The 27,520-nt window shown below is 30.5% G+C and overlaps 1 protein-coding gene across 1 annotated transcript in view; it reads right to left on the reverse strand.

The window, feature by feature from the left end:
* rk (G-protein coupled receptor rickets) overlaps positions 1-27,520 on the reverse strand; it is a 354,008-nt gene that overhangs the window by 15,602 nt on the left and 310,886 nt on the right. Inside the window, exons 11-13 of the mRNA XM_075378867.1 lie at positions 22,960-23,025; positions 15,067-15,210; positions 1,651-1,722 (exon numbers count right to left, since the gene is read on the reverse strand). Of these exons, the coding sequence (XP_075234982.1) occupies positions 1,651-1,722; positions 15,067-15,210; positions 22,960-23,025 (282 nt within the window). The remainder of the gene's footprint in view (positions 1-1,650; positions 1,723-15,066; positions 15,211-22,959; positions 23,026-27,520) is intronic.

A 27,520-nucleotide genomic window follows, 5' to 3' on the forward strand; every position in this document is an offset into this window, starting at 1 on the left:
ACAGTTTAAAATATGGGAAATTAGCATAAAAGATGCTACTGTTATAAGAAAAACTGTTGTGAATGTAAACACATAGGTTAACCAATTTCACATCTCTTCCTAAACCACAGGATTAATTTCAACCAAACTTGGGACAATTGTTACTAACCAAGCAAAAATATTGTGTATTTTAGACATTCCTATTGCAACTGCTGCTGGAGGGTTAGAACCCCTTCCCTTTGGAAATATTTTACAAAATTTTCAAATAGTATTACATTATTTATATATATACAAAAGACAATAGTATAAAAAGTTTACCACCAAGAGTAGAGATTTCAATAATGACTCTTTTCTTATGCGTGTTATTATATAAAAGCGCTTTCGAAGATTTCCCTTATCATCAGTTAATAAAATATATTCTTTTTAAAAATCACACATTAAAATTTAAAACCTAAAATTGTACACATATAAAAATATGTAGTCATAAAAGTTAAAAAGATTAAATACTTTTATTATATATGTTATAATAAAATTTTTTACTGTATTATATTCCTTACTACAGGGCTGCCAATATGAAATTCAACATTTCCTGTTACTCTGTGCTATTCTGTACATGCCCTTTCTTCCAATTCTTTGTGTTTTTATTCAAAACATTATGTTGTAGGGTAACAAACAGGCTAGATTTGACAGATTAAATTTAACAAGGAGGCAAAAAAAGGTTTTACATTTGTTGTGGAAAGTCAACAACAATTTTTGTAAAAAAATAAATGAATGGGTTTATAAAAAAATTATATCCCAGAGCAACACAAGGGGTACATACTACTACCTAATAAAAATGGATGATTCAAACAAAGCAGTGAAAATTGATGAGAGCCCATTCTTGTGACAGAAAGATCACATTAGCTTTGTTTTATCACAACAGCAATAATTTGATGGATGTTCACCCAGAAACAAGATTGTTTTCTAGTTGTTATAATCAGAACAACAGCACATTCACCTATTATCAGAAAATGAATCCTTTCTTCTGGTACTGCTATTATTTCAAATAAGCAGAAAGTATACAGTAATATTAAATTTGATTATCGACATAAAACTGTAAATCATATATATAACTAGTAGACTTATTCTCAGGCATAAATACAAGAATTGTTCTGAGCAAATGAAGATTTGCCAAGCAATATGATAAGGCACAGTACAGCATCGCCATTCTCTAACCAACTCATGCAAATCCATGTGGTGTCGGTGATATATAAAGAATGAGTCCATTCAAAGGATATTGTTATGTTTATTTTGAACACTATTAGGAGACACAAATTTTTTCTTTCTTAAAAATACTCATGTAAATGATAATAGAAAATATCCCACCCTTTTCTACCATTTGTAAGAATTGAGTGAAAAACCAACTCTTTTTAACGGTTGCTCGCTACAAAATGAGGACATACTTGACATGTTCAAGTTACCAGCTCTTCTGATCCTGTCACTCTTTTTCAATCCCTACTTAATTTAACCCCTTAAAAGTTATTAAAAAATAATAATTTTTACTTATTTTTTCCCTAAAGAACCCTTAAGAAAAATTTTTCTAACGAATAATATAAATTCAAGACATTTCAATATTGATTTAAAAATAATTATTCCAATTAAATTAAAATTATATTCTTTTATTTTACTTACAGATCTTCAAGTTGATTAAAAGCAAGGAAAGCATCTGAATGGATATCGCTAATTCTGTTATTCTCAAGGTCTCTATAAAAAGTAAAGAATAAAACATGAGATATTTAATTAAATAAAACAATTAAATATATTTCCTAATCACAAAACAAGCTAATTATTGATCTATTATTAATTGTTATTAATTATTAAATTGAAATCACTTATCACATTGCAATAATTAACATTGTTAATTATTTAAGATGAACAGGTTATGTATATTTGTTTTAGTAATGCGTGAAGACGATAACCGTTACTTGCCGCGCTGTCTGGCCTGCGTCTCTGTTATGTACGGTTACGTAATCTTTCCCCCCTCCAACCGTGTCTAAACGTTCAAGGTTAGACAGTCTATCACTTTAATACATCCCTTATACAATAGCAGGATTGAATATGCTACTTTATAAAATAATTAATCAACAATTCCAAATAAAACGTGCAACTTTACGCTTTACGTTTGCTTTCATTTTTATTTATTTTTGAAATTGTTCTCTGCTTAAGTATTACTTTATATGCAAATTAAAAATTATGTTAAAAAAATCGCTAATTCAAACAGTAGAACCCAATACATTTAGTTTTTTAATCTGATTAAATTGTAGATTTGTGAGCTGATGTCTAAGTTAAGAATCGAACCCGACCCCTTCAGCGTATCAATCCTTTTTTTTCCAGCATATTAATCAAACTTATTTACAGATGATACGTAAATAAAATTGAACAGTCTGGAGAACAAATCAATTCCGTATCTAATATTCACATGAATATAAGCAATCTGAGATAGAAGCATTACGAAAGTAATTATTTGTAGTGACCAAGAATCAATCCCGGGGCCGTAAGATTATGAATAGTGTTTTTTAAAGATGATACTCGGATAAGCATATTATACTGTGAACTGTCTCCAAGATGAGAATAAATCCGGAACTTTCAGTTTGAGTATGCTATTTTTAATTGGCAATACTCAGACAAGCATTAGACGTATAAGCTAATGTTCAAGCCGAGAATCGAACCCAAATCCTTCAGTATATCGTTTGTTATATTACAGAGGTGACAAAATAGATTATAAAAATGAAAATGAGACCCGACAAAATCTAATTTCATGTCTCTTAATGAACTTTCAATAGAATGTTTGGATTATTAATGTTTCATTTATTGATAGCCAGGTATTATTTAAGAACAAAGAATTATATTTTAAAAGATCTAAATAAAATTAAATTAGGCTTCACGTATATACTAAAGTTTATTTATAAGTTTATACGTTTATTTATATTTATAATTATAATGAACGTGTGTGTGTACGTGCGTGCACACACATCCATTGGATTTGAATATTGAATACTGCTGAACTGTAAAATATGGAGATCGGCTAGATATAACTTTGAACTTTAGAAATAACATTAATCATTATCTCCTTACGTACCACTCATGAAAAGATGTGGCCCTGTTATTTATTTATTTTTTTTTTTGAGCTGATAACTATAAAGTCATTCATTAGAGACTGCACTATTATAAATTATAGTATTTTTTAAATACTATTTTAAAAAATACAATTTTTTTAAAATTCCTGATTTGATATTTAAAATATAATAGTAACACTAAAATTATTGACGCGCGCGCAAATTATTGACATGTACGAAATATCAAGCTTGATTACATACATAAAAATTTGTTAGATATAATTAAATAAGAGAAAATCTCATTATAACGCTGGCTGTTTTAGTAATAGGTGCATTTATGAAATGCATTTTAATATTTTCTATAATTATTAAGTTCGTCAAGTCTGATAAATAATAATAATAGTAAAAATAATTTAATATTAGGCAACCTATACTGGATGGTCAGTTGTTAAAAAAAAAAAAAATTGGTCGTGAATGAAACAGTTTGCGAACCGAATTTTTGATGGAATAGTTTTTTCATAACTTTGATTTTTAAAAGGACTAGTTAGAAGATTTGTTGTCAACGGTCGTGCCGTAGTGGGGGGAAGACAGGCCAACGTGAGTGTAAAAGAAATATCTAGAAATCCAGCTAGCAACTGTGTCGTACTGACTGGCGGGAAATTGTCGGTAGATTACTCATATGCATTAAGTGCTCCAAGTTAACATTCACTTTTTTGTTTAGCGTAACCTAATCCATTTATTAATGTCATCCAGTGCACATCTTTTGATTGAGACGTCCCTTATTATTGATTAAGGTGAGTTTTATTTTTTTTTATTAATATTATTACGGTTTTTGAAACAATAATTTGCAGTTGTTTTATTTTGTTTGTGTTATTCAAACTATTTGTGGATTAAAAACGTTAGAACCCAGTTTTTACTCATTTATCTTTAAAAAATAAATTAATAATTATTTACTGTATTTATCTGTTTATAATGTATCCAAATAGTTCTAAATAACAGCAACCAGTATCGCAAAATTAACAAATAAAAATTAAACAAGTTATATGTTTGGTTATATTTTAGGTTATTTGGCCATTAATTAACCAGAGAAGTAAAATTTATAGTACATCTAATTTAACCATATTGATGTAAGTAAAGTGAATTTCATGTTTTTAAAAACAGCTTTTCACGTAGAATTTATTATATTTCATTTTAGATACATTAACAAACTTTAAGTCGGTTCAGTAACTAAAATCATCAGTGATTACATTGAAGGTTTAATTATATTTCCGTTATAAGTTTTAGGGACCCTAATCGGAATCAAACAGGGGGCCTTCTGTTTAACAGTCAAACACGCTTATGCCATCGAATTGGTAAAAAATTAATAATTTTTAGATGTGTATTTAAATTACAAAATAATTTGTTGAGAAACAATGTCAACTTTTTGCAATCAAAACTTCTGAACCGTACGATAAAAATAAGCATAGAAATACTATTATATATATTTTTTTAATTTTGTATAATGTTTTTTTATATATTACCAGTTTATTCGTTTATGAGAATGAATGTGTGCTACATGTGCTGAAAAAAGTAGTGACATTCCTAAAAAAAAAAAAAAATAACTTTATTCACCTCTTTCAAATTAACAGAACGGGTTTTTTTTTACTGCACATACTTCGGCTTACAAGAGCCTCAGTTTATTTCCCGATAACTTTTTTTAATAAATTACAAAACCACTTAATAGGTCCTTATCGCCTATTCATTCAAAATAAAATTAAATGATTTTACTTTACGGAACCCATATTAATCGGCTAATGAACTTTTAACGGTACTTATTTAAAAAAAAAAGAAGAAAAAACTTGAATCTAATCTTCTATTAATATGTACAAACGATGTACAGGTGTTCCTGGACGTATTCACCCAACTTCAAATACCGTACAGGATACAAAAACGGGAAAAAACGTTTATAATATCGACATAAATCCTACTTTGCTTTGTTTTCCTTTTGGACGCCATTTTGTGATTTTTAACCAAAAAAATTATTTCTCTAAGACTTGTGTCTTATTCTACAAAATAAATAATTTAGTCACCTTCAAAAATTTCAATATGGCGGCCTTATTAACTTTTTAATTTTCATTTGTAATTATTTGTTTGATCAAATATTTACTTATTACAAAATTTATTAATTTTTTTATTTTGAACAAAATGACACCTCATTTGTAAAAATCCGTTGACAATCTTTTGCGCACCGTAATGCAAGCTGATCATTCTTTGCCTGTTTTTATTTCCTCCACTAAATGTAATAAAAATTAATCACCTTGGATTACGGTACGCAAGCGTACTGCGGGGTTAACAACTCGATCGTTTGTCAACGTTTTTTCTCATTTTGGGGTCCTAAATTTATACGTCCCGGAACAGCTCGTATAGTCAAATAATTTTCATTAACGCTTTATAAATTGTATATATTTTATAGACATAACATATTTTTAATGTGAATTATGCCATTTACGAGTAAGTAACGTATTACTCATTTCTGCCTACCTTATTTATTTTATACCGACCACAATAAAAAAATTAGTTAAATTATTTGTTTTGTTAAATAAAAACTTAATCAAGTATAATAATTAGAAGCGAGTAAAGGATGTTGTACATGTATGCTTAACAAGAAAAAAATTCACAACGGTAGCGTTGTCAAAAATATACTGATAAACTGCAGCTCCTTGGTTCGATTCGTAAGTAGCTTAACGTTTGTACACCGATTTCAGTTCATGTCATTAATTATTCATAAATGAATATACGAGGTGCGACAATAAAGTAATGAGATTGATGTGAATAAAAATGTTGCTTACCGTTTTAGTCATGTTTAGTGTTTTCTCCTTCAAAGTAGTTCCCCTCTGATTGCACACACTTATTCCAGCGCTTCTGCCATTGATGGTAACATTTCTGGAACTCATCTTCTGTAATATCCTCCAAGACCCTCGTCACAGCTTTTTGGACATCTTGTGTTGTTTGAAAATGGTGTCAATTGACCGCCATTTTGACTCTTGGAAATAGAAAAAAGTCGCACGAAGCGATATCGGGTGAATAAGGTGGCTGTGGTAGTACTGAAATTTGTTTTGAGGTTAAAAATTGCTGTACTGACAGAGCGGTATGGGATGGCGGATTATCGTGATGCAGAATCCAATTATCAGCAATGTTGGCACGCACGCGAAGAACTCGTTTACGAAGTCTTTGTAAAATTTCTTTGTAGAAATATCGGTTAACTGTTTGTCCAGGAGGCACCCACTCTTTATGAACAATTCCCTTGGAATCGAAGAAGCGCACAAGCATGCGTTTCACTTTTGACTGACATGCGAGCTTTTTTTTGGTCTGGGTGATCCCTTTGAGCACCACTGCGAACTTTGGCGTTTTGTCACTGGATCGTATTGAAAAAAATCAACTTTCATCACTAGTGATACGTGTTATCACTGGTGATAACCGGTGTGGTGTTGATCCGTGTGCTCAACAAATCTGGATTGATTTCCGTTTGCTCTAACAGATCAGCTGCCACATTTTTCCGTGTTTCTCGCTGTTGTGTGAGATTTTTGGGGACCAATTTTGCACAAATCTTTCTCATACCAAGATCTTCAGTTAATATTAGACGAACCGTTTCTCGATTGATGGTGAGTTCTTCTGCAATCATTTTCACGGATAATCTTCGATCAGATCGTACGATTTCACGCACCCTGGTCAAGTTGACATTATCCAGGATGGTCGTGCACTGCGGTCTTCATCTTCAACATTCGTTCTGCCTTCACTAGAAATTTTATGCCACCGAAAACCTTGAGCTCTTGACATAACCTCCTCTCCAAAAGCCTTCTGAAGCTTACCATAAGTTGTCGTCGCGTTTTCACCCAATTTAACGCAAAAAGAAATGGCATACCGTTGCGCAATATTTTGCGGTTTTTTTTGTGTGACGAGAGACACAAACACGTGTTCACTTATTACAGCACAACTCACGACTGAGCAGTTGCATCAATGTGCCGCTTGGACTAGAAGTAGCTTATAGACCAAGGTCAAAGATGGTGTGCCTACGCAAGCTGCAGGGTTGCCACATCTTGCAAAGAACAATCAGTCTCATTACTTTATTGTCGCACCTCGTATACTCAGGAATAATAAAAAAAAAATTTCCTTGGAAAGAAAGGAACAAAAATAAATAATATTTAAAATAATATTAAAATGTTCAAGACATTGCCATAAAATTAAACGAACCGTGAAGGCCCGTATAATCGACTGTTAAATAAATATTTATTTCCAAAACAATTATTTCTAACGAAACATTAAAACTAATTTTGGTTATTAAAAATATTTTTTTTTTTAGATATATAAGTAACTTGGGAATTGAAAAAAACGCCAGTATTCGGATAAATGAACATTAGAAATCCGGGTAACTGCAAACCATCTAATTAAATAATTTATTATAATTAACTGAACGCGCATTAAAAGTGATTCGATTGATATTTGAAGTCTGGAATTTAAAAAAAAATATTCTTTATCCAGATAAATTTTCTTGTGTATACTGGCAGAGCTAAGGGTTTTTAATTCAAGGATGTCAGGTTCGAATCCTAATCAGACTCATTAAAAGCGATTGTACTAATACAAAATTTCCATTCAACCAAATTGTAACGGACACATTATTTACAGTGAAGGAAATAAGAAGCATTTGAGGATCGAAATGGATACATCACCTTCGTATGTACCTTTGGCTACGAATTACAGTAGCGCTATGTTTCTTGTCCCTTTTCTTCTCCTTGGGAAAAATCTTTAGAAAAGAGGTTAAATTTTATTTATCTTTTAATTTACCGTTAACAATTTTTTATTATAATTCTAATGAGAAATTGTGAATCTTTTTCACTTGCGAAAAGGTATTAAAAAATTTAAGAATGTTTTACAAAAAAGCGTCAGAAACTTTATCAGTAATTTTTTTAATTACAAAGTTTTAACAAAAATGCACTTTGAACAAGAGAATTAAAAAATAACTACAAACAAGGTTTAAATATTCTACGGTATTGCGCGCGCGCGCGCATACACACTAAAAAAAATTTATTAAAATTGAGAATTATCGCTAAGATAAATGTAATAATAGTTTTTTATATAGAAAGCTTAATCACTGGAGACGAATAAATCTCACTATAATAAATTAACACTGAATACGGATACTAAAAATTAGTTATTTCTTAAAACATGTAAAATAAATATATTCCTCTGCATACACAATCTCCTTAAGATAAATCTTGTATTAAGAGCCGAATAAACGACTCTAACACTAAAATTAATTTCGAAGATACGGTACCTACTTCGATGTAAATATTTAACCATTACTTTGGTTAAAATAAATAAAGTATATTCTTTATCCAAATAGATTGTAAGATACCACGACTCTATCGAATAACAAGATATTAAGAATAAAATATGGGAAATAAAAATATTAAAATACGGACGTAATTCCAATAAAAAATAAATTATATATGAAGAACCGGATAATTGACTGTTACGTAGATATTAATTTCAAAGTATATTTATTTTGATGGAAATATTAAATTACTATTTTTTTTAAATAAATTAAATATCTTTATGACATACATTTTTTACTGAAAGCTTGAAATCGCTGAAGAGAAACATTTTTCTATATAATATATTTCAAGCTGTCACAACTATATCGGATAATCAGTCGATAAAAATTATTTTTGTAAAATAAAATATTACAAAACATAATTAATTTAAAAAAAATGAAATTATGTATGAAGCACGGATAAATCGATTGTGACATTGGTATTAATTTTAGAACGTATTTATTTTTATGCAATTATTTAATCATTATTTCGTAGTAATAAAAATTCTTAGATATTAGCAATAGCTCTCTCTATTCACTCCTTTTCTTCTTCATGATGGTAAAGCTTTTGGTTCAGGGAATAACTTTAATTTTAACTTATAACTTTTAATATATACTTTTTTTTTAAATTCTGTACAATTATATCATTTTTACTACCGATCAAATCTAAGAAAATTTTATCAGTTTTTATGTTTGTAATTACAAAGGTTTTGCTAAAACAAATTTAAACGACAAAAGTTTATTAATCGTACAACGGTATTGGTAAATGAGAATATAACTTCGATTTAAATATTTTAGAGAAATTGTAATTTTTTTATTATAAATAATAAAATTATAAATTGACTCGTTATTAAATTAAAAAAAAAAGTAATCAAAATTTTACCACAAATATTAAAAATATTTTTTTTTACATTGTCCTTATTTGTTAGCTTAATAAGATTTACTCTATACAAATGTGTTGAAAAGACAAACGCGGCGTAGTAGCGATTTACCTTGACACCTATTGAGAAGGTAGTGAAGTCAGGGGGGAATAAATAATCCGTCTAAATGACAACACAGCACCTGTCAATCACATTGATTGTAAAATACTGATAGAAATTTTCATATATAGCCTGCCTGTTAATATTATACATGGTATGTTAGCCGAGAGATCGGAAGTCTTAAATAATTTTCTGTTTCAGTAAACCTTATTATCTGTTAATAAATAATACATTAATTTATTTATTCGTGTGCATGCGTGTGTATGTTGCGCGCGCACACGATTTTATGTAAATATTTTTTTTTTTGTTTTAGCAAAACCTTTGTAATTACAAACATAAAAACTGATAAAATTTCCTTAGATTTGATCGGTAGCAAAAATGATATAATTGTACAGAATTTTAAAAGTACGATTAATAAACTTTTGTCGTTTAAGTAATTCAAGTGTTACAAATCACACTTCAATAACTTTTTTATTTTAATTTTTTAAATTGTATTTACAGTTAGTAAAATAATCACTGTTCTTATACATCCGACCTCTCGGTTGCCCGGATTTATACGTTTCAGTTAACCGTAAAATTTTCTTAAATTATTGTTGCCTTAAGTATTACTCGAATTAGCAGAGATTTTCTTTTTAGAAAACTCAGAGATCAATTCTGATTCAAACTCTTACTTGTGATTCAAATTTTTACATACAATGATGTATATAAAAATTAAATATACATGTGTTCACATTAAATATACATGTTGAAACAGTTGATTTACTGAAAAATTCAAGTAAAACATATGTTTTAACTGCAAACAGCATGATTAATTTTAAATTTATGATGATGGTCATCATTACTTTCAGCGATGTGTGTTATTGATAAATTTACTGTATTTTGCGGCTTTATATCTGAAGGAACATTAACAATAAAAAGAATCATTGACAAATGATGTTACACTTTGTTTTTGCTGAAAGTGATGATGACCGTTTGATGCAGAATCTCATCACAGTTTTTCTTAAATTTACAAGATGAAGAAGTAGATTTATCGAAAAAATGATAGTGAAAAGTGGCTTTGAGGTGAATTGACATTGCGAATTTCGCTCGCGCTAGTATCTCGAGAACGGTTGGACCTAGATGCATGGAAATAGAACCAATCGTTTTGGGTGGTCGCATACCCCTTTTGGGTAAAGCCTTTTAAAAATGCGTTAAAAATGGCCTAGGACGCACCGTTTTCGAGATACGCCCTTTTTTTTAATTTAATGAAAGGTTTACTTGAAAAATCCCGTTTCTTACGTATTATATAAATAAAATAACAACAGCTGTCGATAATTAGCTATTACAACTATAACAAACCCCACCCGCTTATAACAAACTCCACAACACCCGCTTTCGCTGAAAGTAATGATGACAGAACATCATTATACATTTACAGCGTTAACCGAGTAGCTGTTAGATTATCAAGTTTGAACCGTAAGTAACGATCACTGTATGCATTAAATAATGATCAATGATATAACATATATCGCTGAAAGTAATGATGACCCATCATTACTTTCATCATATATTTAAAATTAATCATGCTGTTTGCAGTTAAAACATATGTTTTATTATGAATTTTTCAGTAAATCAACTGTTTCAACATGCAAATTTAATGTGAACACACATTCATCATTAAAAGTAGTTTAATGTATTCAAATAAACCCGTGAAAAGAGACCCTCATATTCGAACGTCATTTTACCTGTTGGTTACTTGTAATTTTGGAAGCATCTCAAACCCGTGTTTTAGTATATATTTTGCAGTAAATCCACTCTTTCAGCTTGTAAATATAACTAGAAACACATGTTCATCTTAAAAAACATGACCACAGGTTCGAGCGCCAAATTGTTGTCCTGACAACAATTCGAACGTCATGTTGACCTCACACCCTGGTGTGAGGTCAACATGACGTTCGAATATGAGGTTTCTGTGCTACTTATCATTGAGTTTGATACCATTTACCTCAAAAACTACTGGATCGGTTTTTTCGTTACATATGTTTCACCTCAGAGCAAGTTCTTAGATTAGTTTTATGGTTATAAGCCGCCAGAGGGCACTGCAGTAGATATGTTTCTTCAAAACGGCTTAATGGGTTTTTCAAATTTTTAATTTTATTAGTTGTTCATAATGTAATAATTAATTTATTATATGTAGTTAATTTACGAAAAATATTCCCATTAATATTTTATATATTGTAAATTATTATTATCTCTTGTACCTAAGCGCGAGCATGGGAACGCATCCGTAAGTTTGGAGAACTTTGGATCTTTTTTATTGAAGATAAAGAAGCCTGAGTAAGCCTTGTGACACTTGTCTTTCCCGATCTCTGAAAATGTTTGATAACCAGGAGAACGAATATTTTTAAATATACAGGCAACTTCAACTGTCATTTAGTGTTTTTATTTTTTATATATGTACTAGCAGATTATATATGTATAGCGAAGCAATATGCTTTGCTATTGCTAGAATTGAATAGATTTGAATCTCTCAATGACAAGAACATTATGGAACTTCACAAAATTTAACCTTTCTGTTTTTCCCTTTTACCCTTTCTCCTTTTCCAGTTTTAATTTTACCATTTTTCCTTTCCCTTCCACATTTCCCCTTTCCCTTTCCTCTCTCACTTCACTTTTCCTCATTTTCGTTTCCTCTTTCCCCTTTCCATTTATTTTTCTACGTTTTCCGCCTTTTTTCCATTTTAACAGATAGCGCTGTTTAAAAAAAAAATACATGTTTTTACCTGTCAAAGAGGTGACATCTTAGGTATATAAAAACATGCGCGTATTCGAATGCAACGTTGTATTAAAATTTCAAAGCAATCAGTGGAAGAACTTTCAGAGGTTTAAGATTTTGAACAAACGAACATTTTCATTTTTATTTATATAGATTGTATTTTTAAAAAAATTACGGTTTGAATTTTTTTTTGTTAATCGATGCTTTCACGTAAGCTGCGAGGTAAATTTTTTTGAAAAAAGAAAATCACTAAAGAAGAAAGCAACTTGCTAACGTATTTGCTTCCAATAAGAAAGGGAAAACTGAATGGATTACGTTCATAGCGATGTTTAATTCATTTTTTTTTATATTATGTAAGTTCTATATTTATTTATATGTTTAACGTCCAGATTTATAATTTTTTTTTCTTTTAATATAACAGAGTGGTAGACAACTTTTTTGATACGTAAACCATTAGCGGATAAATAAACTAAACTGGTTTAGTCGTTGCTGAGTTATGCTCAATTTAATGTCAACAACAGAGAACGTAACATCAATTTGAGGTATTTTTTTGATCGTATGGTCGGATTGGATGGTGAAAATGAATTTTATTTATGTTTTGAGGAATGAAGGTTACAAAAATATCATTCATGTATACGGCTAAAAAATATCTAAAACTATTAGATCAATTTCATTGAAATCTAGATATGCTGTAGTAGTATATCTGAAATTGTGTTTAGTAGTTTAATTTTGATGCTTGTCTGTAATGTCCATTTGTTATTCATAATTATTTTATGAAATTATAATTATAATAATTTAATTTTCTTAAAATCAATAAATATATATTAAAATATTAAATAAAAAAAGATACCTCTTTAGTTTTCTCACTTAATTTATGCTTTGTATATTTCTCATGCAAAAAAAATATTACAAAAAATATACAAAATAAAATAACAAAAAGTCAGTCTTTCTTGTGCAAAACTGCGCTAGAATTTTTTTTCTACTCCTAACATGTTCAACTTTGGAATAAAAACCTACCCCATGGCCAAGTGAGATGATGATAATGATGACAGGTTTAGTATTATAGACTCATGCTGACCATTCCTGAGATGTACAGTTAATTGAACAACCAAAAAGTGCAATGGTGGTACCCACTGTCTAATACTCAAATCTAAATAAAATAAAATTACTTTTACTAGATTTCAACCTCAGAGCCTTCGATTTTGTCAAAATCTTCGAGGGCTGTTAACAACTGATTACGGAAATCTGACTTTTAGCCTATCTGGTATTTATTTCATCATATTATTTCAATTACCAAATAACAGAAATCAAATTAAATCAATCAGAGATCAATGAAATTATCTATCTGTTTATTCATGCAAGAAACACATAATAAAGTATACGCAACTGTATTTGCTCTATTTTTTATGACAGAAAAAGAAATGATTTTTATACTGTTTGAAAACTGCAATCTCTGAACAGGCTTTAAATCCAGAAATATCAGGATAAAAGGAAAAACATTACTGCTTCATCATGAAGTATTCAAGCTGAGTATTTAAACAAATTAATGAGGTATTTATATCATCTTCCATTAGCTTTTGAGCTGTAGGAAATTTTTAAAAGAAAAAAAAGTCTTAAATTTTTTATTGCATGCAAATCATTTATAAAAAAGCCTTCTTCAGAAAGTATAATTTTGAATTGTAATTAAATAATTAAGTCAAATAATAATGTATAATATTATAAAAAACGTGTTAAATCTTATGAGGCAAAACTCATTCGAATGTTTCATGAGAGTTACTCTGTCACAAATATTAATTGACAAGCCTTTTTGTTTTAGTTAATGTTTAGTGAATGCTTTTCATTCTATTATTATTTTTATTACCTGACAAGATCTATAAATAAATTTAATTATTTAATTAATGAAAAAATAATTATTAATAACAGGACAAATCCAACCTCACTACAAATTGGCTTGTGCACAATAAATAAATATCAACATTATTCACACAACTGTTACCCACGTTCATATTATTTTATTCTATTCCATTTATTACTTTACCAAATCTGAACACAACGGTCGATAGATGTGCACGTAACACAAGTATTAATTAGTGGGGTTAATATAGATGTTTATTGTTGCTAGGCCAGTTTTTGTTGGCCTCTTTGAAAATTTCTGCTACCAGGGTATCCAGTCAGTTATTTGTACGATCCATGGGCCCCTTTTTAATCTCAAATGTGCTAAGTAACCGGCCAGACCTTGAACTTGAGAAGAGATGTAATCACTCAGCACAAGTCTGGTAGAGGGTCGGTAAAAACATCTCACACGAACTGCCTTTATACAACCTGTAAAATAGATTGTTATACAAAACGACAATCTTTGTGAACTTTCTGCACCGTTCATTTTAGATTATCAATATAGATTCTACAGAATTTCATAGTGAACTTCTATTTTATTGGGAGTTGGCTATCAAAAATTCTATCACTAAAATTTCTTTATGATCCCAAAACACTGCAGCCATCACTTTTTTAGTTTGAAAATGCCTTCTTTATTTTTTCTTATGAATGAATGAGTAAACTACTCGCTTACACCATTATTGATTATAACATTATTAAATTAAACAAATTATCAACAATGGATCAAGGAGGCACCATGTCTTTCTGGTCGTAAAAAACTGATCACACCATGCATTTATCAACCAATAGGACTACCAGTGACAACTTTCATGTTTAAGTAACCATCACTGAACAGATTCATCTACCGACTCTTGTTGCCAACAAATGTGCTTCGTCACAAAGGTAATTAATTTAATTTCATCAGTTGATCGATAGTAAATGTAAGAATAATCTTTGTTATTTGGTACGACTAATAAATAACAGGTATACTAAGTACATTTTTACTTAAAAATAATGTTTATAATAAAAACTTACAATACTTGAAGTCGAGTTAAACCGTGAAATGCATCTCTTGGTACTTTTGTTATTAAATTATGTGAAAGTAGAAGATCATGTAACTGATTTAATCCTTTAAACAATTTACCTTCAAGCGATGTTATTCTATTACCGGCCAAATCGCTAAAACATAAATAATAAGATAAACATACATGATAATATAGGAGCTTCATAAATGAAAATATATATTGCAGGTTAGATGATAAAAATTGTTAAAGCCATTGATAAACAATATAAATAGTAAGGAAGAAAGATGGAAGAAGAATGGAAGCATTTTAAATGATAATTGGCATGGGAGGGACCGAAGAAGATTTAGCTGGAAGGGAATTGTGAAATATCTCGCTTTCTCTCTTTCAGTAAGCTCCGTTCCGTTAATGTAATCAGTAGCCTACCTTTTTATTATTTTCAGACCAAAAAGAGCTGGTTATTACATAGATATTTATAAATTTATTTACTACATTCCTATTATTTTTTTAATTCGTGTAAGTAATCAAAAGTAGTAAATTCATATTTGCAAATGTTACATTATAAGTTTAAGTTAGATTTTTAATTGAAAACAAAAGAATTAAAAAAATGGGCCTTAGTCGAAAACTAAGTTGCAAACAAATTTTGCAAGATAGATGCAATTTCTATATTGAAAAACTTCAAAAGTTAATTTCTTGAAACTGGCTTGTCCAATTTGAAAAAAATTAGAATGAGTATATTAAATAAAAACTATATTTAAATTACAAGTAGAATAACCATATTTCTGTATACACTTACCACCTTCAAGTGATTTCCAGAAAATTACTATTTCTTTAAACAAGGATGTAATGCAAAGTTCTTGGATGATGTTTAAGTAATAAATTAATGCCTTATTTAAAAATTACAACCATTCCTTTCAAAATAGTGACCTCGAGAAGGTATTGAACAATCCAATGCCTCTGCTATATCTAAAAAGTCTGAATTGCCAGTAATTCTTTTATTCTTGGCAAAGCAGCAGTGTTTCAACTTTTCTTGGATGATGTTAAAGTAATAAATTAATGCCTTATTTAAAAATTACAACCATTCCTTTCAAAATAGTGACCTCGAGAAGGTATTGAACAATCCAATGCCTCTGCTATATCTAAAAAGTCTGAATTGCCAGTAATTCTTTTATTCTTGGCAAAGCAGCAGTGTTTCAACTTTTCTTGGATGATGTTAAAGTAATAAATTAATGCCTTATTTAAAAATTACAACCATTCCTTTCAAAATAGTGACCTCGAGAAGGTATTGAACAATCCAATGCCTCTGCTATATCTAAAAAGTCTGAATTGCCAGTAATACTTTTATTCTTGGCAAAGCAGCAGTGTTTCAACTTTTCTTGGATGATGTTAAAGTAATAAATTAATGCCTTATTTAAAAATTACAACCATTCCTTTCAAAATAGTGACCTCGAGAAGGTATTGAACAATCCAATGCCTCTGCTATATCTAAAAAGTCTGAATTGCCAGTAATTCTTTTATTCTTGGCAAAGCAGCAGTGTTTCAACTTTTCTTGGATGATGTTAAAGTAATAAATTAATGCCTTATTTAAAAATTACAACCATTCCTTTCAAAATAGTGACCTCGAGAAGGTATTGAACAATCCAATGCCTCTGCTATATCTAAAAAGTCTGAATTGCCAGTAATTCTTTTATTCTTGGCAAAGCAGCAGTGTTTCAACTTTTCTTGGATGATGTTAAAGTAATAAATTAATGCCTTATTTAAAAATTACAACCATTCCTTTCAAAATAGTGACCTCGAGAAGGTATTGAACAATCCAATGCCTCTGCTATATCTAAAAAGTCTGAATTGCCAGTAATACTTTTATTCTTGGCAAAGCAGCAGTGTTTCAACTTTTCTTGGATGATGTTAAAGTAATAAATTAATGCCTTATTTAAAAATTACAACCATTCCTTTCAAAATAGTGACCTCGAGAAGGTATTGAACAATCCAATGCCTCTGCTATATCTAAAAAGTCTGAATTGCCAGTAATTCTTTTATTCTTGGCAAAGCAGCAGTGTTTCAACTTTTCTTGGATGATGTTAAAGTAATAAATTAATGCCTTATTTAAAAATTACAACCATTCCTTTCAAAATAGTGACCTCGAGAAGGTATTGAACAATCCAATGCCTCTGCTATATCTAAAAAGTCTGAATTGCCAGTAATTCTTTTATTCTTGGCAAAGCAGCAGTGTTTCAACTTTTCTTGGATGATGTTAAAGTAATAAATTAATGCCTTATTTAAAAATTACAACCATTCCTTTCAAAATAGTGACCTCGAGAAGGTATTGAACAATCCAATGCCTCTGCTATATCTAAAAAGTCTGAATTGCCAGTAATTCTTTTATTCTTGGCAAAGCAGCAGTGTTTCAACTTCATTTTACTTTCCCATCTAGATAGCGCTATAGCTCTAGAAGGAAAAGTATTGTAACCGATCCAATTTGGGTATATGTGGTTTTCACTAAATCTTGATGTCTTGACACCTAATGAACCCAAAAAACCAGATGGAAATTTTCTAGATGTTAATGTTATATGTATGTGTGTTTAGTATTGGCCTCTGAATCACTTTATATCTCAAGAACTACTGGACCGATTTTGACCAAATTTGGTCAGATTACTTCTACATATGGGGCATTATACAATTAAATTTTCAACTTAATAGGTGAAGGAGGGGCAAGGCTGAAGAGCAAGCTCACCATCATTATCTCGAGATGTTGCCTAATTAAAGTCATATTTTTCTTAGGCGCATTTTTTAACGATTAAAAAATAACAATACTCGCCCAAAACTTTTTTTGCAAAAATTACACCCCCACCCAAAAAAAATGCTCTAACTACTGTTGTGTTGTGACGTCACCGGTGAGCAGTAAAATTAAATAAATGAATAATATTTAAAGTGTAAAAAAGTAACATGATTTGGGTGGGTGTCGAACTCGATTGCCCGGTCGACTCGGTGCGTTAAGCCTCGCGGCTACACCATTCTGCCGGCCAAACAAGTGAAATTTGTTCTATGTAAGTTGTGAAATTACATAGTTTAGTTAGTGCTTACTGTTGTCGCTAGTACCACAACATCCATAAAAATTAAATACGGTATGCATGCGAGCTTTATTTAGAATCATAGAATTAAATAAACAAAAAAAAATATTATTTTTAAATATTTTAAATTAAAGTTATGAGTGTAACCCGTGAATCAGAAACTACCCACAGTTTTAAAATTTCCCTGAAACGCGACTTTAGCCGTGTGGCAGGAAAGTCCAAAAAATATGTTGTCAGCTTTTTTCACTCCCGGTAACAAAACAAAGTCAGACCTACCAACTCACTTACTTTATGCGTTTTTTTTCCACATAAGCTTATAACTCACGTACATCAGTATCGAAAACTAACACTGCTGCATTTTGGTAGAGAAGTGAACTTTGGGTAATTTTAATTACAACGTGGTGATTTTAATTATAACATATTTCAATAACTGGTGATGATTCACTGAATATTTCAGTAATTGTGGAATTAGTTGTGTGATAACAAGTTTGAGAAGAAGAAGCATATCATTGGGTTTGTATGAATGGATACAGCGCAGAACCACAGTCTTATAAAGAATGTGCCGATGAATCCTAACTACTTAACCTTCAGTTGGTGAGGTGACGTCATTCTGACATCCCTTAACGTTTGTTAGGGTAACAGGCCTGTTTTTTACCTTTTAATTTTTAGGTACTAGGAATACTTATAAAAAAAATTGGACTGTTACCGCATATCCTTTATTAAAAAACAATGCTCGCCAAAACTTCCCTAAGCCTTTTATTATTTTTTTTGGGTCCAAAATCTGAAATAACCTCAATTTGTAAACGTAATTTCAGTAAAAATTACAAAATTTGTCTACGTAACAAAATGAAATTTGAGTACACAAAGATGAAGTTCCATCTTTATTCTTTCCAGAAAGCCCTTTTTGACCTGTATATGATGTAAAATAAGAATGCTATAGCTCGTGGAAAAAGTGACAAAAATTACTGTATTACCTGTCTGAAAGTAAGAAAATAGTTAATTTCCCAAGAAAAAACATTTTTACAAATATAAAAAAATATTTTTCGGCAATTACACGGAGGGTAGTTATTATACACTAAAAATCATCAACTTCAAAAATAGTGACGCAAAAAAATTATTGAAAATCTGTTAAATTCAAACGGCATACTCCTAATCACCCTCACAGGTTAATTCCGTAACTATCTAATCAAAATAATTAAATAAAGTAAACACACATTCCCTCTTTAAAACCACAGAAAATACGTAACATACACCGTCATAACAGATTAAATCCGTATAGGAAAATAAACTAATGGCAACACACATTTTCTCTTCAACTCTGGAGAATACTCAACATTCACTGCCCTCATAGATTACTTTGGTGGTCTCTCCAAGAAAATGTGATAACATTGGCGGCTGAACTCATTCTGATTTACAGCCTTTTCCATTGTTACATGATTGTCTGTAATTTCAAAGGAATTGACGGAAAAAAAGACTCACATGATTTTGAATCCGAGGAATTTGGTCTTGTAATCCCAAAGAAGGAGAACCAATATTAAAAAAGTAATAAAAATAAGAACAAACAAAGAATTTGGATATCGTAATTTCGAGTTTGTGTTTCTTTTGCTTTTTTCATTTCATTATGATTTGAAATCATACAATTATATTTTATTAATATTATATTAAAAAAAACCGGTAAATATAATACGATATAATAACAATAAAGTATTAAAAAAAAATTGTAGTTTAGTCTTCATAGCAGTTCGTGCAAATCTTTTGCAGACATACTAAACATGAAGGGTTTTTACATTCAAAGCACAAATACGATGTCCGTTTCTTCTTTTTTTTTTGCAGGGCATATACTGCATGTCTTTCGATCTTGCAGCCTTCCGGAAGTTGTTGGAAGTACCTCAGATTCTTGCAATTTAAAAATTCTTTTTAATGAAATTCTTATAACTTGAGAAATTCTTTTATTATAGAATCTTGGCGTTGTAAGGGCTGAAACTAACTTCATTGCCACTACACTCAAATTGTCAAAGCGTCTGTCATAAAACTTGCATGTCTTACGATTGGTAAGCGATATAGGAATTCACTGCATAAGTATCAATTGATCTGTAGAACAAAACCATGGCCACCTCTTTGTACGTTGAATACAAAATTACTAGACATCTTGTCTAAACCATTAACACCATTTTTTTGTGGCATTATAGTAAGATATAATCTGAGGCATATAATTTTTATGGTCATCACCTTTGTTATTATACGTATGACTAATAAGTTTTACTGCTCTGTTACGTTTTGGTACATAAGAAATCAAGGTCATTTGTTTAGTAAAGCCGTATAAACTTTCCTCAATTTTTGGTTTTTTGTCGGGGAGAAATTCAGCTGGGATTTATCGTTTTCTTTTACCAACAAGTTAGCCCTTTACCTCCCGGTTTTTCAACCAAGTCAATTGATGAAAACCAATTTTCCCCAGTTATATTTCTATATGAGCCATAAAAGCGTTTTCCTAGTCGAATTGCGGACTGTGTTGGTTTAGAAAAATTTTTTCTTCTGATAATCCAATTCCATCAGAATCCTTACCGCTGTAAATGTATGCGTTATATAAATAACTAGTTCGAGTCTGTAAAACACATAAATTTTAGTCCGTTTTTATTTGGTTTTTTTTTTTTTTTTTTAGCATAAACAATTTGAATGCGCATCTGCCGCGGAACGGGACTAACATTTCATCTACGCAAGCATTTGAACTAATGGAGTAAATGCGCTGACAGTTAGGAATAAAAACGTTAAATACTTTTGTATACAAAGGTGCCTTTTCAGTGGTTTTCGTCTGAACTCTTGTTTCAGAATTGTCAAATATTAGAACAGTAACACAAAATCGCATTTTTGACATTACCAATCGAAAGATTTCTTGGCCTCTGCCATAGGGTAAAAAAAATTGAGTTGATGCTTTCGCAGTTACATTGCTGTAAGAAGCAGTTTCCTATAAGTGGTTTCAATTCAACAATATCGAGGTCATTCGGTTCAATGATATTTGGATTTTTGTATCTTCTTCTCAAGAAACCGGTTTTTGTTTGTCCACTCCAAAATAAAATGTAAAATATCGTCCGAAAATAGTTTATTCCCTCCAATTTCACTTTCATTTCGAATATTATGCCTGTTACCAGTTCGTAATATATTATGTGCAATCATTCCGATCAACAGTCTTTTCCTCATTTCCTATGGCATCCACCCCTCGATTTCAATCTTTAGCCCGTTCTTGACTATCATTTGCATTTTGTTCCCTATTTTGACTTGTAATTGGTTCATCAATATCCAACCCTCGTTTTCCCATCCATCCAGTTCACGAAGAATTGCTTCTTCGAAATTCTGATCATTCGCGTTCATTTTTACACTGGAAAAAATTAATACGATTTGCTAATAAAATTGAAACAACTAAACGCAAAGAAATTTATATTTAAGTAATAATCCGCATTATTTTAACGTTTTACGAAAAGAAACCGTTCTTACATAAATGGTGAGCACACGTCAGTTTGACATCGGACACTCGCTTGAGAAAAAACAGACTGTATAAAAACCCTTAGTGCACGGCAATCTAACTATAACTAGAATAGATTCAGCTACTACAAAGCACGTTTCATTATGCGATCAATGGTGAGGGTGTACGTAGCGACCAGACGCATGCCATTTGACGTCACCTCACCAGTTGAAGGTTAAACTTTTTTTTTCTTTTTCCTGTTTAACCACCGCCGAATTATCGTTCAGGTATTACTTCAGAGAATGAATGAAGATGATATGTATGTGTAAATGAAGTGTAGTCTTTTACAGTCTCAGTTCAACCGTTTCTGAAATGTGTGGTTAATTGAAACCCAACCACCAGAGAACAACGATATCCACGATCTAGTAATCAAATCAGTATAAAAGTAACTGGCTTTACTAGGACTTGAACGCTGGAATTCTCGACTTCCAAATCAGCTGAATTGGGAAGACCATCACTAGACCAAACCGGTGGGTTAAGGTTGAACATCTAGGAACAATAATCGAGATAGTAGAATTTTATATGTACTCCAATGCTTTCAAAGAATGCATTTTTACTGAATATTGATATGCCTGCTTCATCCATTATTACTGTAAAGTTATCTTCTGAATATTGAGGATTTTGAACCTTCGGTTATACTTATACAAAAAAAAGCATCTTCGGCACGCAGTAATTAAAAACAAAACACAAAGTAAAGAATCATTTGATTTTATAACCTATTTTATATTCATTATAGTAAACTTTTAAATAGTTTAGATATATTTTATTTTTTTCAAATTGTTTTTTTTTTGTCTTCAGCCATTTGACTGGTTTGATGCAGCTCTCCAAGATTCCCTATCTAGTGCTAGTCGTTTTATTTCGGTATACCTTCTACATCCTACATCTCTAACAATTTGTTTTACATATTCCAAACATAGGGTAGGTTGAAATGGGACTGGTTTTACTGATATAAAACATATATCGTAATTCAATAACATGATAAAAATTTAAGTAAAAACTTCAATTTTATTTTACTTCATTCATTCGGGTTCATTTTTACTTTTGAAGACTAATAAGGAAAAATTATAAAATTAACAATGTTATGAAACAGAATTGGGTATATAATAACATAGTATTGCTTTTGATAAACTGTGGCTATTAAAGTTCGGTCACGTGGAATCATTTATATTTTAAATATAAATCAAATTCATATTTAAAATACATTAATCAAAATTTATATTAACATGAGATTTCTGATAATATTTAAAAAAATATATAAATATTTATAAGCATTAATAAATAAATAAATAAAAATGGTACACAAATTTAATAATTAACTTACAGAACTCTAAGATCTCTGCATCCGCCCAAATCAGGAACTTTACTCAAATTATTTGACTTAATATCCCTGTAATAAAAAAAATAAATATAAATATTCACAAGGTCCCACAAATTAACGGAGTACCTTTCAGGACGTGTTCTACTGGAGAAAATAATGAAAAGGTTTATATAAACATAGGTCTGGAAACGCTTTGTTTCCGAGTTAGGCCTAGCAAAAGATTTTTACCCAGATTTTCAGCTCTTCTAATAAAAAGAAGCCTTACTGTAATTTTTGGGATTCAAATTAAGGAGTAAAGTCGGTAGTTTCTTATGTAATTTGAGCTAGTAAATAGGATAAAATAGGTCCCAGACCTGGAGTTACAGGTAGTAACTCCAGGTATGGGACTCCAGATATCCAAGGCAAAACATAAAATTCGGTGTTGAAAAAGAAGTTTTTTTAGGTTTGTAGTACAATAGCTTTGTTAAATGACTAATAAATTCGGAAGAGTTAATAACAAAATTTGTAGAGAATTTAATTCTGAGAAAATTAATGTAAATACAGTCGATAAAAAGTAAATAAAAAATCGTTTTTTTTATTGAAGCAGAACAGATGAAAAATAATCAGAAAAATGTATTATTTTTTGTGTACCTAATAAACATTATTCTTAATATAGCAAAATAAAAAATTAAATACATGAAATGTTAAATGGTAACAGTATAACAAACCTCAACTACAATAACTGTTCGAAATTCTCACCTTCACAATGTACACAGCACTCAGTCCCATGTAAAATATTTACGGTGGCTTTCCATATCATCTCAGTTTCGTTTCTTATAAATTGAATAGTATTTCGTGTTTTAATGAATAACTCTTCTTTAGTACTAACTTTTTATCAGTATACTATAGTTTTCATGCGGCCCCAAATTAAGTAATCTAGCGGCGTTAACTCGGGCCATCGTGGTGGTCAATCAATCGGTCCAGTGCATCCAATCCGATTTAAGAAATTAGCATTCAAGTGATTTCTAGCTACTAAAGAAAAATGTGGCATTGCAACATCGCACTGGAAAATTATTTGTAATATAGTTTGTAAAGGTACATCCTTCAAAAAAGCCGGCAAATTATTTTTCCTGAAATGAATTTGTGCACCTCATATAAGGTTTTAATTGAAAACAAATGGTACCAGAATTTTGCCATAATTAATGCCACACCAAACATTAATGTGAAATCTATGTTGAAAAATAGTTCCACAGTATTCGTTCCATAATTGACTATTTTTAGAATTGAAGACTAAGTTTTTCATGAAAGTGGTTACATCAGTAAATAAAATTGAATTTACCTTATCAGCGTTGTCTAGAAGCCAATGACACAAGTATAACCGCTGGGAATAATTTGTTGGCCGCAAATTTTGAACCGTCTGCAGGAGGAAAGGATGAAGATTTTTTTTCTGTAGGATGTGTCATTTTGTTTTTGACAAATCGATGCGACTTGAAATTTGCCTCGTACTAGTGCCTGGACTACGCTGAATATGCTGAGTCACACGATATTCATCATTACCACCTTGCTTTACTTGGCGTTCAACAGAAAACGAACGCGTTGGAAATAACCCTTTCGCTCGTAAATGTTAATAAATTCAAAAATGTTTAAAAAGAATGTTTATTAGGTACTGAAAGAATAATACGATTTTCTGTTTATTTTTCGACTGTTTTGCTTCAATAAAACCCCGATTTTTAAAAGTTATTATTTACCTTTAACTGGTGTTGTATTTAAATTACTTTTCCCAAAATTAAATTTTCTACAAGTTTTGATATTAAATCTTCTGCATTTATTGGTCGTTTAACAAACCTATTTTACAACAAACCCTAAAACTACTTGTGTTTGGAAACAGTTTTGTGTTTTTTGTTGGATATGTTAAAAATTACTAGAGTTACACTTCTGGTACCCGTTTTATCATATTTCCCAGCTCAAATTACATGAGAAACCACCAAATTTATTCCTTAATTTGGGTTCCAAAGATTACAGTAGGACTTCTTTTTAAAAGAAGTGCTGAAATCCAGGTGAAATCTTTTGCCAGCCATGACTCGAAAACAAAGCGTTTGCAAACCTATGTTTATATAAACTTTTTTTATTAATTTCACCAGTAGAACACGTACTGAAAGTTTCATCGTTTCTTTGTGGGGCACCCTCTTTTTATAAATACAAAGAATTTCTAAAAATAGTGAAAGGTTATGAATGTGTACATGCATATATTCAATTTTAAATTACATTTTTAAATCTAAATCTACTCTGAATAATTACACTTTCAATTGATATTACTTTTATTGCTGAAAATGTTTTCAGTACAGTCGAACAAGTTTTCCTGATAATAGATAAGCTTAATAATCACAACATCTAACAGACACTGAATAAATTGACTGATAACAGAACACTGTTAAAAAAGTTACAATATTAAAGTAAAAAAAAATAAAGTAAAAATAATCTGCCCATGATAACGTACTGCAATGGAACAAATTAGTAGATTACATATGAATATTAAATTTTTAATTTCTATTTTTTTTAAAAACATAAATAATATCTAACTTACTCGTATTTTAATGAACAATTCTATCAGAAATTTGATATTGAACGATGAAATTTGAGATTCCAGGGAATATGGGTTTATAATTCCTGAGTAGTTGGGTACACAGATGTTATAAACTAAATTGTTCCTGAAATATTAGATTTTATGTAAAAAAATAAAAAACCAAGCGGATGATTCCCACGTTGATTAGTAGCAATTATAAAATTTAGGAGTAATTACTTTTCTTTTCTTTTAAATTAATGTTTAAAACAGGTTACACACAAGAATCAAGAAACCCAACCATAATCCTTGCAATGGAAGTACTCCGGTTATCTATAACCAAAGAAATTCAAAATTGAAGTCAGAAAGAATTGTCACAGTATAAGCGTAAATATTCTATAAAAAGGAGGTATTTTATGACCAATTCACCGCCACTGAGTGTTTGAGTGTATACAAAAGAGTATACCTTTACAAGTTATAAATTAAGGAAAGATAAGTTTTACGATATTCTACTAATCAGATTGAAATTCTGTAGTTGAGAATAGCTAGTTGCCTATACCACTAATAACCTTGTTATGAATTAATGTCATTTCAGTATCCATTCTTTTAAGCTACTGCCATGAATATTTAATACTGTGAATTGCAATTAATACACAAATTACAACTTACATATTCATGATGGATTGGATAGTGATATAAGGATCGACTCGACTGAAACTGGCTGGAATTAAATGAGGTGCAGCATTTATACACATTTGTGCAGACATTCCAGAATGTTCGAGACAAATCGGAACTTCTCACGAAGCCGCGAGAATGTCTGCTATGGCAGACATTCTCGCGGCTGTAAGACAGAGAGTAACAGAGACACATCGATTCTGGTTTTGTCAATGCAGCAGTTGGTGTTGCCAAATATCAATAAATTTACTTATTCTTGGCAATTTTTAAGGTTTGTAATTACGGTGGTAAGTATAGCTTTAGCGTCAAAATACTCAAAATACATCATTATTGTATGTGAGGGAGGGTGCATTGAAATTTGGGTTGCAAATACTGAAAGATTGAGAAATGCTGGCTTAATAGCATAAACTGAGCATGTCTGATGTTCAAGTTGTTATTCCTGACAGAAAATATCAACTGTTCAAAAAGAAATTTGATTATTGTAACTTGTTTATTTTAAAATGTGTACAGTGAAGAACAGCATGCTATGTTTTAAGATTTTTATTTGCTAAAAGGGTAAAACTGGATGAAAACAAAACAGTTATCATAGATTTTCATTATAGCAAAAGACCAGTGGAAATTTCAACTGACACTTTACAAAGTCGCATTAATGATATTATTTGCAAGGATGGACTCATAAAAATTTGGGAAACTCAGATATAAATATGAAGTATCGGTACTGTCTAACCCATTATCCAAGTTAAGATGAATTATCGCATGCGTTCAAGGTGGATTCTTAGACAGTCAACTAAAAATCATAGACACCCAAATTCACATTTATACAAAACTTACATGGTGGTTTTTAGCAGAAAATAGTCCTCCTCTTTTAGATCATATAATAACTTGTGATGTAATATGGATTCATTATTTTTATCCAGAACCCAAATGTCAAGTATGAATTGGAAACCTGAGTTCTGCCATGAAAAAATACAAAACCCACGTGTCAGCAGGTAAAGTGATCCTAATGGTGTTTTAGGGCTATAATGGCCCAATTAATTGTTTTTATTTGGAAGAGCACTGCACAATCAAGAACAAGTACCATTGTGACCAGAGCTGGATTTACCATGTTTTGTGCCCGTGGGCAATGGCGAAATTGACTGGATCATTCTGATGGTTAAAACCTGAATCTACAAGTTCTTTTCCTGTTTGGCCTAAGTTTTTAAAAAATTGACAAAGTGTTCTTCAGGATATCCGGAATCATTCACATACCTTAGAATGAAAGGTAACTGGTCATTATGTGTAACATCAGGAGTTCAATCAACGATTATTGAAAAGTATTTTGAGATTTTCCTTTTCTTTATACTCTTTACA

The sequence above is a fragment of the Lycorma delicatula genome, chromosome 11, assembly GCF_047948215.1.
Source record: "Lycorma delicatula isolate Av1 chromosome 11, ASM4794821v1, whole genome shotgun sequence".
Classification (NCBI taxonomy): Eukaryota; Metazoa; Arthropoda; class Insecta; order Hemiptera; family Fulgoridae; genus Lycorma; species Lycorma delicatula.